Source organism: Vicugna pacos, chromosome 6 (assembly GCF_048564905.1).
Source record: "Vicugna pacos chromosome 6, VicPac4, whole genome shotgun sequence".
NCBI lineage: Eukaryota > Metazoa > Chordata > Mammalia > Artiodactyla > Camelidae > Vicugna > Vicugna pacos.
Window position 1 is genome coordinate 91,640,793 of NC_132992.1, and position 15,431 is coordinate 91,656,223.

General features: G+C 57.7%; 1 protein-coding gene across 3 annotated transcripts in view; it reads right to left on the reverse strand.

The window, feature by feature from the left end:
• BEGAIN (brain enriched guanylate kinase associated) overlaps window positions 1–11,575 on the reverse strand; it is a 46,429-nt gene extending 34,854 nt beyond the window's left edge. For 2 of the 3 annotated variants that reach the window (XM_072963716.1, XM_072963714.1), the window contains exon 1: window positions 11,402–11,575. In XM_072963716.1, the coding sequence (XP_072819817.1) occupies window positions 11,402–11,443 (42 nt within the window). In that variant the 5' untranslated portion in view covers window positions 11,444–11,575. The remainder of the gene's footprint in view (window positions 1–11,401) is intronic. The other variant, XM_072963713.1, reaches the window with a different exon arrangement.
• Between the last annotated feature and the right edge of the window lie 3,856 nt (window positions 11,576–15,431).

The following is a 15,431-nucleotide window of genomic DNA, read 5'->3' on the forward strand; positions in this document are numbered from 1 at the left end:
CATCCCCTAGAGGGCTCGCCTGTGCTGGGCACCCAGTGAGTCCTCCGCTGGTACCTTGGCCAGAATACCAAGGTGAGCTGGCTTTAACTGATGAATGGGAGGGGGGCGAGTGCTGGCCCAGCAAGTTGGGGGCTTGAACCCAAACCTTGGCTTGGGGCTGCGCCCAGATGGGACCAAGAATGTCTTTCCCCTTGGGATTCTGGAGGACCTTGCTGTACAGGCTGAGAGGTGGCTGGTCCCATCCCTGGCGGAGCCCAAAGCTTCCCTGGGCTCCGCAAGGCCTCAGGTTCCCAGCCCAAGATGCAGATGGACCAGGCCTGCGGCTGCAAACTGGCCTCCTGAGCTAAATCTGGCCCACCAGCATGTTGTATTTGGCCTGCTAGAGGGTTTTAATTTTTTTTTTAAACATTTGAGCCAACATTTAAAAATTGGGAGAGTTTACATTTTAAAATCCATATTTTTGGCTTCTTACTGAAATTTTGGAAGATCTGGCAACTCCGGCCCACATTCCCACGTGGCAACAGTTGGGAAGCAGGGAAGCAGCTGCCCTCCTCCAGCGCACCTCGGGGGTCCCCCACTGGGGAGAGGCGCTGTCGCACATTAAGCTGACCCTCCAGATGGGGAGACTGAGGCTCAGAGAGTGGAGTAGCTTATGTGAGGTCATTCCGTGGATAGGGTCCAAACGCAGCTCTGGGGACTTCCAGGCCTGGTATCCAGGGTCTCATCACAGCACCACTGGGCTGCTTCAGACACCCCCAGCCTGCTTCTTCTTCCATGACCCCGGCCCTGTGCTTCTTGCTCTTCTTCTGACCCTTTTGTTCTCAGGAATCGGTTAGCTCCAGTCATTCACACTATAGTATGAGTGAGCCTTGGTACCAGGTCTGTGATAGTGACAGCTGGAGGTCCCAGAGACCTACGGTGGCTTCTGGTTTGCTGGGCAATGAAGGGGCAGATCAGAGCCTCCCATGATCATTCAGCCAGAACGGGCAGAGGTAGGACTAAAGAGCTGGGCCCTCCCCTGGTTTGTGGCTTCCTCCCAGGAGTGGTTAATGATGTGACTCCAGGCGCTGTCCTTGAGAAAGGGCTTTCAGACTGATGACTGGAAGCCAGGGGTCTGCCCTGCTTGCCCAAAGCTCTACCTTCACCCTGGGAACTCTCCGGGGACACGAGCCTGTCCAGGCCAGGAGGGCAGCAGGTGCAGGGAAGTGGGTAGAGGGGCCGTGGCTACCATCGTCCTGGGGACTGAATTCCTGCTGTGCGCCAGGCACCGTCACCCATTATCTGGAATCTCCTCCCTACACACAGGAGGACACTGCTGGGGACATGGCTTGCCCTGGTTCACTGAGCCAGAGAACAGCCCAGCCAGGACCCTGCCAGGCTCATGTCTCTGAGCCTCAGTTCCTGGTCTGTGAAATGGGCCTGACCCTAGTATCTCTCTCACTGGCCTGCTTTGAGTATTTGATGCAAGGCTGGAGCTGAAGGGGCCCAGAGTAGATGCTCACCATGTGATGTGATGCTGGAGTTGGCGGGGTGGGGCCTGATGCTCACCTCCCACTTCAAGGAGTCAACGTGGCTCCTTGTGCCAGTCCCCTACTACCCCAGCACCAGGTCCCTGAGGCCCTGTGCCGAGGAGGCACATGCGAGGAGCCTTAAGATGGAATCCTCTAGAAGCCTGGACACCATGGGGCTCCCCTGGGACCCAGTGGTCCCCTGAGTGAGGTCTGCAGAGCCCAGAGCAGAGGACAGGAAGGGGTCTCAGGTCGCCAGGACCTGGAAGAGGCTGGGGACACGATGCTTCTTGGGTGCCTGCTGGATCCTTCCCCCATGACAAAGCAAAAGAAAAATCATGACCATTACTGCCTTTTCATGGTTGTGGAAACCAAGGCCCAGAGCGGGTGGGTGACCTGTCCAGGTCACATAGCAGGTAGCATCCTTGAACCAAGTCTACCCTGAGCTGAGAACCCCTGGGCTAAGTTCAGCACAGCTGACCCAGCAGACCCCAGGGGAAGGGCCGGTGGGCTTCAAACACCCAGAACTCTCCACCAGCCACCCTGCCCCTGGGCCCTCCCTGGAGAAAGAGGCAGTCCAGGTCATTGGAGGCAAGTGGCGCGGAGGAGCAGAGCTGCAGAGGGGGAGGCTAAGATGGCCTGTGTCTGGCCCCGGCTCCTCTCATGACCTCCCCTCACCTGTCCTTTCCCTACAGGCAGGGAGTGTAAGGATGGCATAGACCCCCTGAGGGTACACTGAGGCCAGGGGCCAAGAGCTAGAACAGCACTGGTAAATGCTCAGCAAGCATCAGCCATTGCTGCTGCCCAGGATTTTGTTTTTAATACAATCTTTCTCAACAGGGAGGCCATTCTTGGAGGGGCCTGTGAAAGATCTCCTCCCTCCTGGCCCTGCCAGCCCGCCTTGGTCCTGTGCCCAGAGAAGTCAGGGACAGGGCAATATCAACAGCTCACAAGGACCTGCCCTGACTTCAGGAGATATAGATGGTTTGGGAGACAGACGGTCAGCAGCAAGGTGGGGGTGCTGCCCAGCACAACCTGATCCCCCAGGACAGCCACGCACGTCTCACCAAATCTTTCTGTCCGTCTGTCAGAGGCCAGAGTGTGTGTCAGAGGCCAGAGGGGGTCCTGAAAGGGAGACATGCACTTACATATGAAGACCTCAATCCAAGCCCAGACTCCCCAGGGTGGGGGCCTCCCCACAAGCAGTAGCTTCTTAGAGCCTCAGCTTCCAACTCCATAAAATGCAGGCAGCTACGAAGGACGTGAATCCACCTATCTGCCTGACAGGGCTGCGACATCCAACCTCACGCGGATGTGTCTGAGGTTCAAAGATTCAAAGGTATGGTCATATGAATCCCGCGGTAAAACGCCAAGGGCTCTGCGGTATTATTACTGCTGTTGTTGTTGTTCACTCATGTGCGCTCAGTCCAGAAATAGTCTGCCTGCCCCAAAGCCAGAAGCTTCATCCTAGAGATCCATTCTTTTGGTGCTTAAGGTTTTTCCAGCTACAGTGATTATAAGAGGATGTGATGGGGGAAATCGGAGGGGGTCAGCAAGAAGTTGTGAGGAAATGCATATGGAGGGAGGCGGGAAGGGGCTGCCTGCTGGGGGACAGGCTGGGGCTGAGACTCACCCGGCTTGGAGGCCTCCTGGGGGAGGCAGCTCGGCCTCCTTGTTTGCTACTGTCCATGCGAGGTCCACTGGTCTCCACGGCCCGGCCTGGCCCCCCTCCGCTTGCAGCCTCCGCTGCTGCCTCCGAGGACAGCTGGGGGCTCAGGGCCAGGGTCTTCTCTGGAGCTGCAGCTCCTGCAAGGGGCTCCGGGGCCAGGCCGGGGCCTTCCTCATCCGGGGAGGGCTCTGGGCTGTGTCCTCTGGGCCCCCGGAAGGCCTCCAGGGTCCCGGGGTCCAGCACCCGCACAGTGACCTCATCCAGGAACCTGGAGAAGGGCAGCCTGGCCTCCCGTCGGCGGCCCAGCCGGGCAAGAGGGCTGGACAGCAGGCCAAGTGAGGCCTCTGCCTTCTCCTGACCAGGCTGTGCTGCCCAGCCGGGGTGAGACGGTGGGCCCTTGGGGTTCTGGCCTGAGGTGGGGCCTGGTTTGCTTCTTTGAAGGTGCTCTCTGCAGGCTTCCTTCCTGGGGGCTTCAGCCCTGGACTCCATGAGGGAGCCGTGGCCATTCTGTCTGGGGCAGCTGGGGTTGGGGCCCCGTGCCTGGGAGCCAACCCCAGAGAGCATCCTCCTCAGTCAGTCCAAGGTCAAGCCTCTCCCCGTACCTCACTGACCCCCACTTCTCTTCTCCCATGGGGCTGGGATCCCTCTGCCCACTTGGGAAGCAGAGGGCTCAGGGCCACCCGTCCCTCAATGGCCAGAGTGATCAGCTGAATGCCCGCCTGTCCATCGATTCAGCGAGCATGTGGCAGGGGGCCTCCTGCCCCCTAAATTGATTCTCACTAAATGGGAGCTGGGCTTCAGGGCTTAGAAAGCACTAGAGAAGAGAAGGTCATGTCCTGGGCTCTATGTCTGCCTGGGGAGGCAGCCTGCACTGATTGAGCACCTGCTGTGTGCTGGGGTTGGGGAAGCCCTGGGCTGGGCCTCACACGCACCACTCATCATGTTTCCTCAACTCTGCCAGGTGTGGTGCTGAGGGCAGGGACGTGGGGAGGCAGGCAGTACACAGATGGCCATGATGACTGTCACAGCAGGGTGAACATGGGCCTGAAGGAGGGGAAATTAGAACTGCCTCCATTTGGCAGAATGGGAGGCTGCGGTGGAGACTGTTGGTTGCCCACTGTCCTCCTACTCTTCCTTGATGAAGAACCCTCATTTTATTCTGGGAGGCAAAATACACAGCATTTCCCAGGCTCCTTTGCAGCCAGAGGTAGCCAATGAGATATAAGCAGAAATTATTATGCATGACTCCTTAAAAGGGATCAGTAAGCTTGCCTGTGCCCTTGTCACTCCCATTCCCAACCCTCTTGCTTTTTATCTGGAACATGCAAGTGATGGTTGGAGCTACTGCAGCTACACTGCGCTATGAGGCAAACTTGTGCAGAAGCCATACATAAAGGCTGGAGAAGCAGAAAGACCAAAGAACCTGGGCTCCTGATGACCACTGAGTCATCACACCAATCCTGGACCACCTGCCTCTGGCACTATTTTAACGAGAGAAATAACCCCCTGTTTTGTTTAAGCCATGGTTATGTCCAGGCTCCATTACTAGCAGCTGTGTGCAATTCCTCACCGATACACAGGGGATAAGGTGAGGAACCATGGCTGACAATACTATGAGGTGACAGCCTTTGGCACATTGGGTCCCAGGGTGTAGTTAGATAGATGTGGGGTGAGGGACATTACCCCAGAGAAGGGCCAGAGCCAGGCCCAAGCCCTTGCTCTTTGTGTGAAGAGAGACACACCTAACCCTGGTATCACAGGAAGCCAGGGGTGCAGGCAAGACTCCATCCCATGATGCAGCTGCATGAGTCAAAGGAAGGCTCACTGAGGGGTGACAGCCCCAGGCCCTTGGCCACAATCCCCAGCCCTGACTTCTGGTGCTGCTTGCAGTATGGCCTAAGCCCTTTTGGTACTGCCTGCTCATGACTGTGTGTCTGGGGCCTCTGCCCATCTGGCAGTGCCTAGATGTCTCACATCAAGTGCTGGGGTCCCCTTTTTTCCGGGCTCAGTTGGACACCTCTCTGGATGCTCCATAGTACCTGTGACTGAATGTCTGAGAAGTTTAATGAACTCAGCTGCCCAAAGACAGGGACAGGGCTGCCTAGACCCTCCCCTTCTCTCTCCCTAACCATCTGGCCATGGCTGTTTAGCTTCAGACTTGGCTACATCCCTCCAACCTCACCATCACCTTGCTGGTCCCAGGTGCCACCATGTCTCACCTGGACACCTGCAATCCCCCCACGCTGGGGCCCCTCCCCATGCTAGTCTAGCTTGGTCCATTCTAAAAACATGCTGGTGTGAACTTTTAAAATCACAGACCAGATAACCAGACAATGTCACACATTCATACACCCTGCAAGGCCCTGATGGCCCAGCCCACCCCAGGAACTTCCATGTAGTTCCTGAATATGCTAAGCTCTGTCTGATCTCAGGGCCTTTGCACTTGCTGTTCCCACTGCCAGGAGCACTCTCATTCCCTCTCTCCTCCCCTCTTCTCATCATCTAACTCCCATCTGACTTTCAGGGCCCTGGTTCAACAGCCTGTCTGCGTCCATCCTCCAGATCAGATCAGGTACCCCTGTAACAGCCTCTTATAACCCCTGCTCTTCCCATAACATGACCCCTAACTGTAACTGATATATTTGCGATTATTTGTGTATGATGTGAGTCCTCCCTAGAATGTGAGCTCCGTTCTACTCCAGCTCTCCTCCCGGGGCCAGGCCAGGTGCTCAACAAGTAGCTCTCAAATGAATAAGTGAATGAAGCACAGATTCAGACTGTCAGTTCGCAAGCATCCCCAGCCTGGGGTGGACCACCTCTGGGCTGAGCCCTGGGGAAGAGCACGCGGGGAATCAGGGATCTTGGACTCTTGGGAAGGCCACAGTGTCTCCACCCACCCTTGCAGTCCCCTGAAAGTCGCCCCTTTACACTTAGACAACCCCTTCCCCAGCATAGTCATCTAGCCCTGTTCCATTACCAGTGGCAAAAGAACATGGAGGCCGGCAGATTCAAGGTCAAATCCACTTCCCACACCCCAATCGACCTTGGGCAAGTCATGTCCCCTCCTCATTGCCACGTGGGGACAGAACAGCCCCCAGCCCTGGGGCAGGGAGAGATGCCTGCTGGATGCCATCAGCATGGAGCCTGGTTTCTAGTAGGACCTCATGACCCATTAGCCTGGGGCTCTAATTTGTCCATTCCCCTAGTATGTGTGGTCGTAGGAATGCTATCGGGGCCCTGGCCAGCAGGTCCTCTGAGCCTCTCCCAGAGTTGCCAGCTGCATCAGACAAGTTCCTGTTGTCATAACAACCCACTGGCTCTCAGCCGCCTGGGCCCGAAGCCCTGGAGGATGCTGTCGGCTGCCGCGGCTCGCAGCCTGTGCCTGCTCACCTCTCAGCAGCCCGGGCTGCCTCTCCTGAAAGGGCTTCCGGCTCCTGCCATGGCAGCCCCTGCCTCCTGACTCATCTATTTCAGCCCCACTTCCTGAGCCCCTACTGTGTGCCAAGCCCCACATCATCGCCCAAATCCTCAGCTGGTCCTATGAGGTGGGACGGCTCTGAACTCTTTTTTACCCTTAATGGAGCCATCTCTCATGGAGTTGAAGTGACATGGCCGAGGTCCTGTGGCTTGGACGTGGCATACCCAGGGTGGGAACCCCAGAGCTCATGCACTTATGCTCTGTCTCACTCTGGGACACCTTCAGTCCCTCCTCCACCACCTGGCCCCACCCTGCTCCCATGGGTGGACAGCTGGTGTCTGTGAGTTCAGAGAAAGGGTGAACACAGATGCTGGCTGCCTCCTGGGGCTGGAACAGGGAGACCCGGCCACAGGGCGGCAGTGGGACCCTGCCAGGGGCGGGGGGGAAGGAGGGGCAGGCTGAGCAACCACTAAGAGCTCCCAACATCACCTCACTTACCACGGCAACCCTCCAAGCTAGGACTCGCTACCCCATTTCAGGGAGGAGGACATGGGCTCCGAGGAGTGACTGGTGAACAGCCATGGCCGGCCATATGCCAGGAGGGCAGTCACCTTCCAAGCCTCCCTCAATCCAGTACAGAAATTTCTAGTGTCGTCCTCCACTTTTACAGACAAGGACACTCCGGGGCTGAGGATTCTTACACTTGTGCTTTGCACCACCCTTTCTCTGCTTCCGGTTACTTCTGTGCTGGCCCAAGAACCCTCCAAGGTGGCCACAGGCCCTAGCGTCCACGTCCACGCATTGTGCCACCAGATTCTGCATTCTGAATTCTGCCCCAGCCTTTCTTCCTCAGAAGGGGTGTGCGCTTGAGCCATCCAGACCTCCCAGGACATCTCCCTGGACAAGGAGGTCCTGCAGGAGTTCCCGCTAGCCACCTGTCTTTCCAAGATGCTATTCCACTGCCACATTGTTCCCTCAGTGTGTCTTCCAGCCACACATAACTGGACAGACCTAATAGCCCCCTGCCCTCTCCCCAGCCCTGCAACCTCCCTGCTGCGGCATCACAGAAGGGGAGGGACTGGGGGTTACGGGAACAAGATGCTCCACCTGTCTAACCAACCATCCTTCCACCTATCCATCCCGGTAATCAATGACCTGTTAGCACGTACCCATTCATGCATCAGTACTTCCTTCCTGTCATCCACCACCCATTCATCCATGTATCCATCCTTGTTTTTGTATCTGGTATCCACACATCTATCTGTCCATCCACGGATGCATCCACCCATTGACATGTGTCCATTTGTGCTCTGATCCACACTTCCCTCTCTGTATCCATGCATTCACTAACACACACTCAAGCACTTATCCATCCACTCTTCCTGTTTCCAGCCATCCACCAATCTGTTCTTATATCCATCGTCTTACTGACATTACTCAAGTTCCCATCCATCCACCTCAGCATCCACGCATTGACTGTAACTATTGAGCATCCATCCATTTTCACATGCCTGTATCCATCCATACTCTGACACATACTCCTTTATCCATCCAGCCCTTTATTCATCCATCTGTTGACATCTATCCATTCATTTTAGATCCTCCCACTCATTCATCTATCCATCATGCCATTTGCATGAGAAATCCACCCTTCTATCAACCCACCCACATATCCATCCATTGATATCTTGTTCTGTCCATCCAGTCCTACATCTTATCAATTCTTCCATCCATCCACTCATTCATCCTTACCTATCTTGCCACTTGTATCCATTGACCTCTCCTATCCATCTACCCCTCTAGGTTTCTATCTGTCCATCTGGTGATCTGCTTTGCTACACACCACCCATTATCATCCATCCACTTATGACCCACCCACCAGCCTCTTCAGTCCACCCCACATTGCCTCTCCACCTGCACATGCTGGAATCCCAGCACTCGCACCTGCACCATGACTGGAGCTTTCTGTCTGTCTTCCCCAGGCTGGCCCAGGCCTAGTCCACCTCCATCCCCAGCTTGGTTCATCTGTTGCTAATCGAACAGATGCCTACAGTTCCCTGGCTGGCTCAGAGCTAGGCGCTATCTGATGCCCACCCCAACAAGCCCCCGGGGGTGCTGGGGTAGCCTCCAGATGCATGGCCTGTTGGAGCCGCTGCTGGGTCCCCTTCCTGGCTGGGGGGGCAGTGAAGGCCCCCACCACCCTCCTAGCACCTGCCACACTAGTCAAGGTCTATGTCTCCTGGCAGACCGTGAGATCTTGAAGGGTGTGGTCTGTATCAGATTCACCTAAATGGTCCTAGTGAATGGGGCAGAGTGGGGTGCCACGGTGAAAGTATGCTGGGGGAATATAGAGTTCATTCACCTATTCACTCACTCACTCACTCACTTATTCATTCCTGTAACACTGAACCAACAGAAACAGCTTTACTCAGCTTTTCCCAACACAGGCTGCCAGGAGGGCCTGCTCTTGGGCCTCAGAAGTCATGCTCCTCTGCTGGAGAGAGGTGCTGTGCCTCAGACATTGAGCCCCAGAGAGAGCGGGGCCTTGCTCAAGGTCACACAGCAGATCAGTGGCAGAGGAGGAACTAGAACCCAAGACTCCAGACTCCCATCCAGGCCTCTCCTCCAGGCTAGTGACCTACTCTGGGGCAGGAGTGGGAGCCCCAAAGGGACCCTAGGAGCAATTCTAGGCCAACACAGTGAGCCTGGGGTCACCCTTGGATTTGTCCCCAGGGATCTTTACTTGCTTTAAGGGGAAGAGTCACACACACACACACAAACCCCCATCCCATGGCCAAGCCCTTGACCTCCACACTCCAGCTAGACTGGGCCTTCTCTGATCCTTGCACTCTCCCCTCTCGCCCCGAGGCCTTGACCCAGGCTGAGCCCCTCCTGCTCCTCCTCCCTCACCTGTTCAACTCCTATTCAGCCTCCTGGGGCTTGAGGAATTGCAGACAGTCTCCAACCATGCCCTGGATTGGTGGACAGCTCTCCTCTCATTCATTCATTCTTATATGTCATTGAGTGCCTACAGGAGTAGGGTGCACTTCCAAGTGTTTCCGTGGAGATGATGTGCGAACATTCTTCTCCGGGGCCTGGCACACAGTAGGTGCTCAGTAAAAGAATGACTACTGTTGTGGGCCAGACTCAGTGCCCAGGGGTCTTTGAGAGTGGATGGGGGATCATCTTCCAGACTGCTCTGTCTCCCCTCACCTCCCTGACCTGGAAACACCCCACTCCCAACACCCAGCCCATAGAAAGCCAGACCCACATCACGGAGGCTCTCGGCGGCCCAGGTGCGAACAGCTCCAGGTTCTGAGAACAAGAGGAACACATAACGTCGGAATTTATATATATGAGACAATAGCTTGGGAGGGTCCCCTGCAGCAGTGCAGCCTCTCAGCGCCCAGCGCCGGCGCTCGGCAGCCGGGAAGAAGCTGCATCTGCCGCATGCCTGCCTTTCAGTGCCGCCCTGATTATAGTGAGAGTCGGGAAAATTAAGGGTTTTCGGGGAGGCTGCCAGGGCCCTGTGCTGCTGCCTCCCCGCCCTGTGTGTCACAGACGCCAAGCAGAGCCGCCTCCATCGGCCACTTGCCCCAGCCAGCAGTGGCATGGCCGGCCTGGCGGGGATGGCACACAGTGTGCAAGGGGCTTCTTTCACAGTCCTCACTGGCACAGGGAGTGGGAAGGGCTCTCATGCAGGCAGTGGTGGGGTAACGAGCTCAGTGAAGGGCAAACACCTGTCCACGGCCCCAGGGATCTAGGGCACTGGAAGCTCCATAGAAGCCAGGCCCGTGGAGACCTGCCTCCTCTGCCCTGCCTGCCAGGGGCCCCAAGGCCTTGACCCTTGGCTGGCTTGCGGTCTGCAGCTGACCTTGGCCACCCAGGGCTCCACCTTTACAGGCACAGCTCGCTCGGCCACCCCCACTCACTCCTGGGTGCCTACTCTGCTCCTGTCCCGCTGGGCCGGGAGACTCCAGGATGTCGCCCACACTGTTTCTACCCCAGAGGAACCACACTGGGGATGGGGTGGGGCCCAGGCGAGGAAGGAAACACCTCTAAACCAGGCAGGAAGCGGAAACGCTAGGGTAGCGTTCTCATCCAACAGCGCTGGGGTTCAGGGAGGGTGGAAGCTTCAGTTGAGCGGCGCTGGGTGAACCTCCCCTCCCTGAGCCTCAGTTTCCTCGCTTCTGAGGAGAATGAGAGTACCTGCCGTGCAGGTACTGAACGAGAGGGACGGTGTCGCAAGCCCACGCGCTGCAAACGCTCAGTGATCAGCCCCTGGTCCAGCCTCCTTCCGGCTCCTCGACCTTTCCCGGGCGGGCTGGCGGCCTCACCGAGCCCTGCCATAGGCAGGAGGGGGCCTGCCTGCCTGCACCCTGGCCACCTGCCCGGGACGGCGGCGGGTCCCAGATCCTCGGGCCTCGCCCTGGCCCCCTCGTCCCACCCTCCCTCTCGCGCGTGCTGGAGGTGGCGAGGACCCCGCAACTCCGACCCCGATGCTCGGGTTGGCCGCGCGGGGGGCAGGGCGGCGCGCCGAGGCCGAGTCCCCGCCCCGCCCCGCGAGTGCCCGGCTCCCGGGACTGCCCGGCAGCCCCCGGCGGCCAGCGGAGCGCTCCTGGCGGGGCCCTGGCGCACCGGCACCGGAGGGGGCGCCGCGGGCGGGGAGGAGAGGCTGGACCGTCGCCCCCCTCGCGGGAGGGGGGACGCTAGTCGCCTCCGGCGCCGTGCGGAGACCGCCCCGCGGCGTGGGTGGCGCCCGCCCCGCCTCCGCGCGCCCTGCCCTCCCGGCTCGCAGGTACTCACCGCCCGCCGGAGCCGGCCCGGCCGCCGGCCGCCCGTCCACATGGCCCCGGGGCAGCCGCGCCGCTCGCCGCCGCCGCCGCAAACGCCGCCGCCGCCGCAAACGCCGCGCTCCGGTCCCGCCGCCGCCGCCGCCGCCGCCGCCCCCGGCCCGGGCCCTCCCCGCCGAGGCCGAGCGCGCCCGGAGCCGGCGCGGCCGGGGCTCCCCCACCCCGCCCGGCTTCCCGCAGGGAGCGCCCGCCCCCCGCCCCCAGCCCGGCTCCCCGCCAGCCCCGGCCCCGCGCAGCCGCGGCTGATTCAGCGGCTCCCCCCGCAGCGCCCAGCCCGGGCGCACTCGGGGGGCGCGGGGCCGGACCCGGGACGCGGGGTCCACGTGGGCCGGGGAGCCGGAGAGGGAATGACGGCGGGGCAGGGAGTGAATGAACCGGTGTGAGCATGAATGGCGGAGCACATGAATGAATGAGTGCGGTGCGTGCCGGAGGAACGAATGAATGAGGAATGAATGCACGAAGAGAACGTTGAGTGAAGGGATGAATGGGTCCTTGTGGCCAGGAGGCCTTCGGTACCCACTGGTCCGACCTATTCAAACATTCATTCATTCATTCAACCCCTCGACATTTATTGGTCACCTACTGGATACCAGCCCTGCTCTAGGCCCTGGGGATTCCTCAGCGAAGGAAGCCAAGTTCCTGCCCTCCCAGAATTCACACTTTACAGATGTAGAAACTTTGGGGCAAAGGGCATGACCCACTAAGTTACCCCTCTCCCTTTTCTTGCCCTTTCCCCCAGTCGGTGGTAACCTCCTCCATCACCACAGGTGCCTGCCTCCACTTTCCCTCTCTGCCTTACCCAGCACACCTGGGCCAGGGTAGCCAAGTGATGGAGGAGGGGCTCTACCCTTCCCCAGCTCTCAGAAAGGGGAGGTGGCCTCTGGATGAATCAGTGTTGCTCTGGAACCTCCATCTGGAGCAGCCCACTCCCAGTCCCAGTAAAGCCCAAGGCTGGCCCAGTCGTGGTTCTTGAGAAAGGGTGATGGGTGAACCATGGCCTTTCCTCCCTGAGGCCCTGGGCAAGGTGATCCTGGTGTTCCAACTCAAGAACCAGCCTCAGTCCTGAGGGCATCTGAGCTCCCTCACGGCAGCTGGACAAGTCAGCCAGCACAGCCAGCCCAGCAGCAGCCAGCATATGAACCCTAGAAAAAACACAAGGGGGCTATAAAGGGTCCTGGTGGGTGGAAAGAGAAGTCACAAAACACATGCACTTGACTCTGTCCTCCCTTGGGAACTGTGAGCTCACCATTCACACGTGTCTACATTATTCCCAAGCACAAGGCAAATTACAAGAGGATGACAATGGATACTTGATCTATTTTTTGACTTCGTTTATTGTGGTAAGATATCTACAACACAGAATGTACTTTAACCATTTGTAAGCGTGCAGCTCAGCGGCATTAAGGACCTTCGCATTGTTGTGCCACCATCACCACCATCCATCTTATATTTTATTTGTTATATACTTTGCAGTTTCTATTCACGCTCATTCAATCAGGGAAGTAGGATGCTACATTCAGGCCCAGGACAGTGCCTTGAAAAGGCATTGAAAGAGAAGGCAAGTGAGAAAAACAATAAAAAAGAGACAGGAAAAGAGAGCCAGCAGCTGACTGGAGCCATTTAGTGTTGAGACAAAGTCCTCTTTCTCCTCGCCTCCTTTGGTGACATTGTTGGGTAACAAATGGAGAAGGAGAGGTGCAGGGAAGTTTCCAAGTTCCAGGGGTGGGTGAGCATCAGGGGACAACCTTCTGCCTCCGGGCACACAGAGCTAAGGTCAGACAAAGTGAGAGGTGGCTGTTCAGGGTAGGGGCTCTTTGAATCCACCCCACAGGGCTGTTTTAGGCCCACCTGGGACTTTGACTCCCCATCATATGGTCAGGCAGGCTCCACGGCCTCCGCTCCTGCACTTTTGGGTTGTGACACCGTACAGGTCACATGTAGGAGTCGAGGCAGTCCAGGAGAAGGGGCAAGGCCCCAACCCCCTGCCTGCCAGCCCTAATGTCCCTGCCATCCCCAGACCCTGGAGGGACAACAGTAATGTCAGGATGTGGATGGAATGTACATGCAGGACTCTGCCCACATTTCCTGCCCAGACACTGGTCCTGCTCAGATGGTGCCAGAACATTCGCCACCGGCCCTGGCTCTGCCGCTGCCAACGCTCCAGATGGCTGGGGAGGTAGGGGAGGGGTGGGGGCGGGGGTGAGGGGTGCCCATGCCTAGCTCAGGCGGCCTGCACACTTGAGCTTGGGGCCTGCTTGGGAAGGTCCCAGGAGAGCCCTTCCCCCAGGCTGCACACCTAATCCCCACCCAGCAAGCCCTCTCTTCCCCCCACCCCAGGAAGGAGGGGAGGAAGCTGGAATTGGCTGGGGGTCTCAGATGACCCCATAATGACCTTATAGTGGGTGACACTAGCCCCCTTTGGCAGATGGGGAAACTGAGGCTCAGAGAGGCAAAGTCCCTTTTCTAAGGCCACTTAAATAGGGGCTAAGCTGGGGTTGAACACCTGGTCATTCTGGTGAGGTGTTCACCCACAGTCAAATCTCACCTTAGGACCCACCTGTAGGCATCTCTGAAGAGAAGGTCCAGATAATGCAACCTAAAGATTGTTGCAAGATGGGCTGGTCCAGAAGGGACTCTATAGCCAGTGCAGCCGGAGCCTGGAACCCCAGTGGTATCCAGGCAGGCTTCCTGGAGGGGGTGGAGTTTCAGTTGAGAGTGGGAAGAAGGGATAAAAGTAGCAGGGCTCGGAGACCGTGCCCTGGGGCTGTGTAGGCTCCTTGTCCCCTGGCCTCTTGCCCTCAATTGGGCTTTTGTGGACCACCCTGGCCACAATCCCCACCCCCATCTCTCAATTACATTTCCTGTGGCTCTTACTACTCCCTGATGTTACCCGGTTTACTTGTTTATGTGCGTTTACTTGATCTCCCCAGCTGGGGTATGTGCTTGGAGATGAGGGCAGGGGCGTTGGGGAGGACAATGAACAAATGAATGGAATGATGGAGGGAGGAAGGATTGGAGGAGGCTGTTTGACAGCCGGGTTCTGGTTGTGGTGGTTGAATAGATGAGGGATGATAGCAGGTCAGAGGTCACTGAGAGTGAGGTTCTTGAAGACACCTGGTGTAGGAGTCCAGACCCTCCCATCTCCTCTGGCTCCAGAGTTGGCCGGTCTGGCCAGATTTCAGCCTTCCCTTCCCTACCGCCTCCTTCAGGTTAGGATGGAGAAGGTTCTTAGAATGTAAGCTCCGGCCCTTGGGGCAGCTGAGAGGTGAGTTCCCGCCACACCCCTACAGACGCTGGGACTCACCCTCCAGTCTCCCCTGCAGGATCAGGGGAAGCGCCCTCTGCAGGGCCAGCCTCCCCCACACCACTGCCTCCAGTCCCTCACTTGTTTCTCCTAAAAGCACTGTCTTAAAAATTGAGGACTCAGCATTGCTTTTGGGGGCAACCAAAGACAGAAATGAAAGAACAAAATGGTCCCCAGTTCACTAGTAGGGAAATTGGGGAGTCAACACCATGTAGTAAAGGCTCCAAATAGAGCCCTGAGCCCCCTTGTCCTCCATGGTCCTGGGCCTGCCTCACAGGGCTCCATCCCACCTGCCCACAGGTCCTCTGGCCTCGGGCCCAGTGCTCCCTTTGGGTCTCCCTCCCTCCCTGCTGTGGCCCCGCCCTGTGCCATCCCTGTGGGAAGGGCAGCAGCCTCTCCAGGACTCTGCCTCCTGCAGGGCTGCTCTACCAGATGGGGATGGGCTGGGTGCTATGACTTGGGCTCAAAATCTGTTAGGAGGGGAAAATATTTCTACCAAATATTTATCAAAAGAAAATATGTAAGTATACTTACTGTGCATAAACAGACAAGCAGGTCACGTAGAGAAAAACGAGAACAGCCCTGCTGGAAGTAGAAGCTTCCAGGCACCGGCGGAGGGAGGGGCTTCTGGGCTTCTGGCCCCATTGTCAGTGTCCATACCATACTGTTTCTAGGCCTT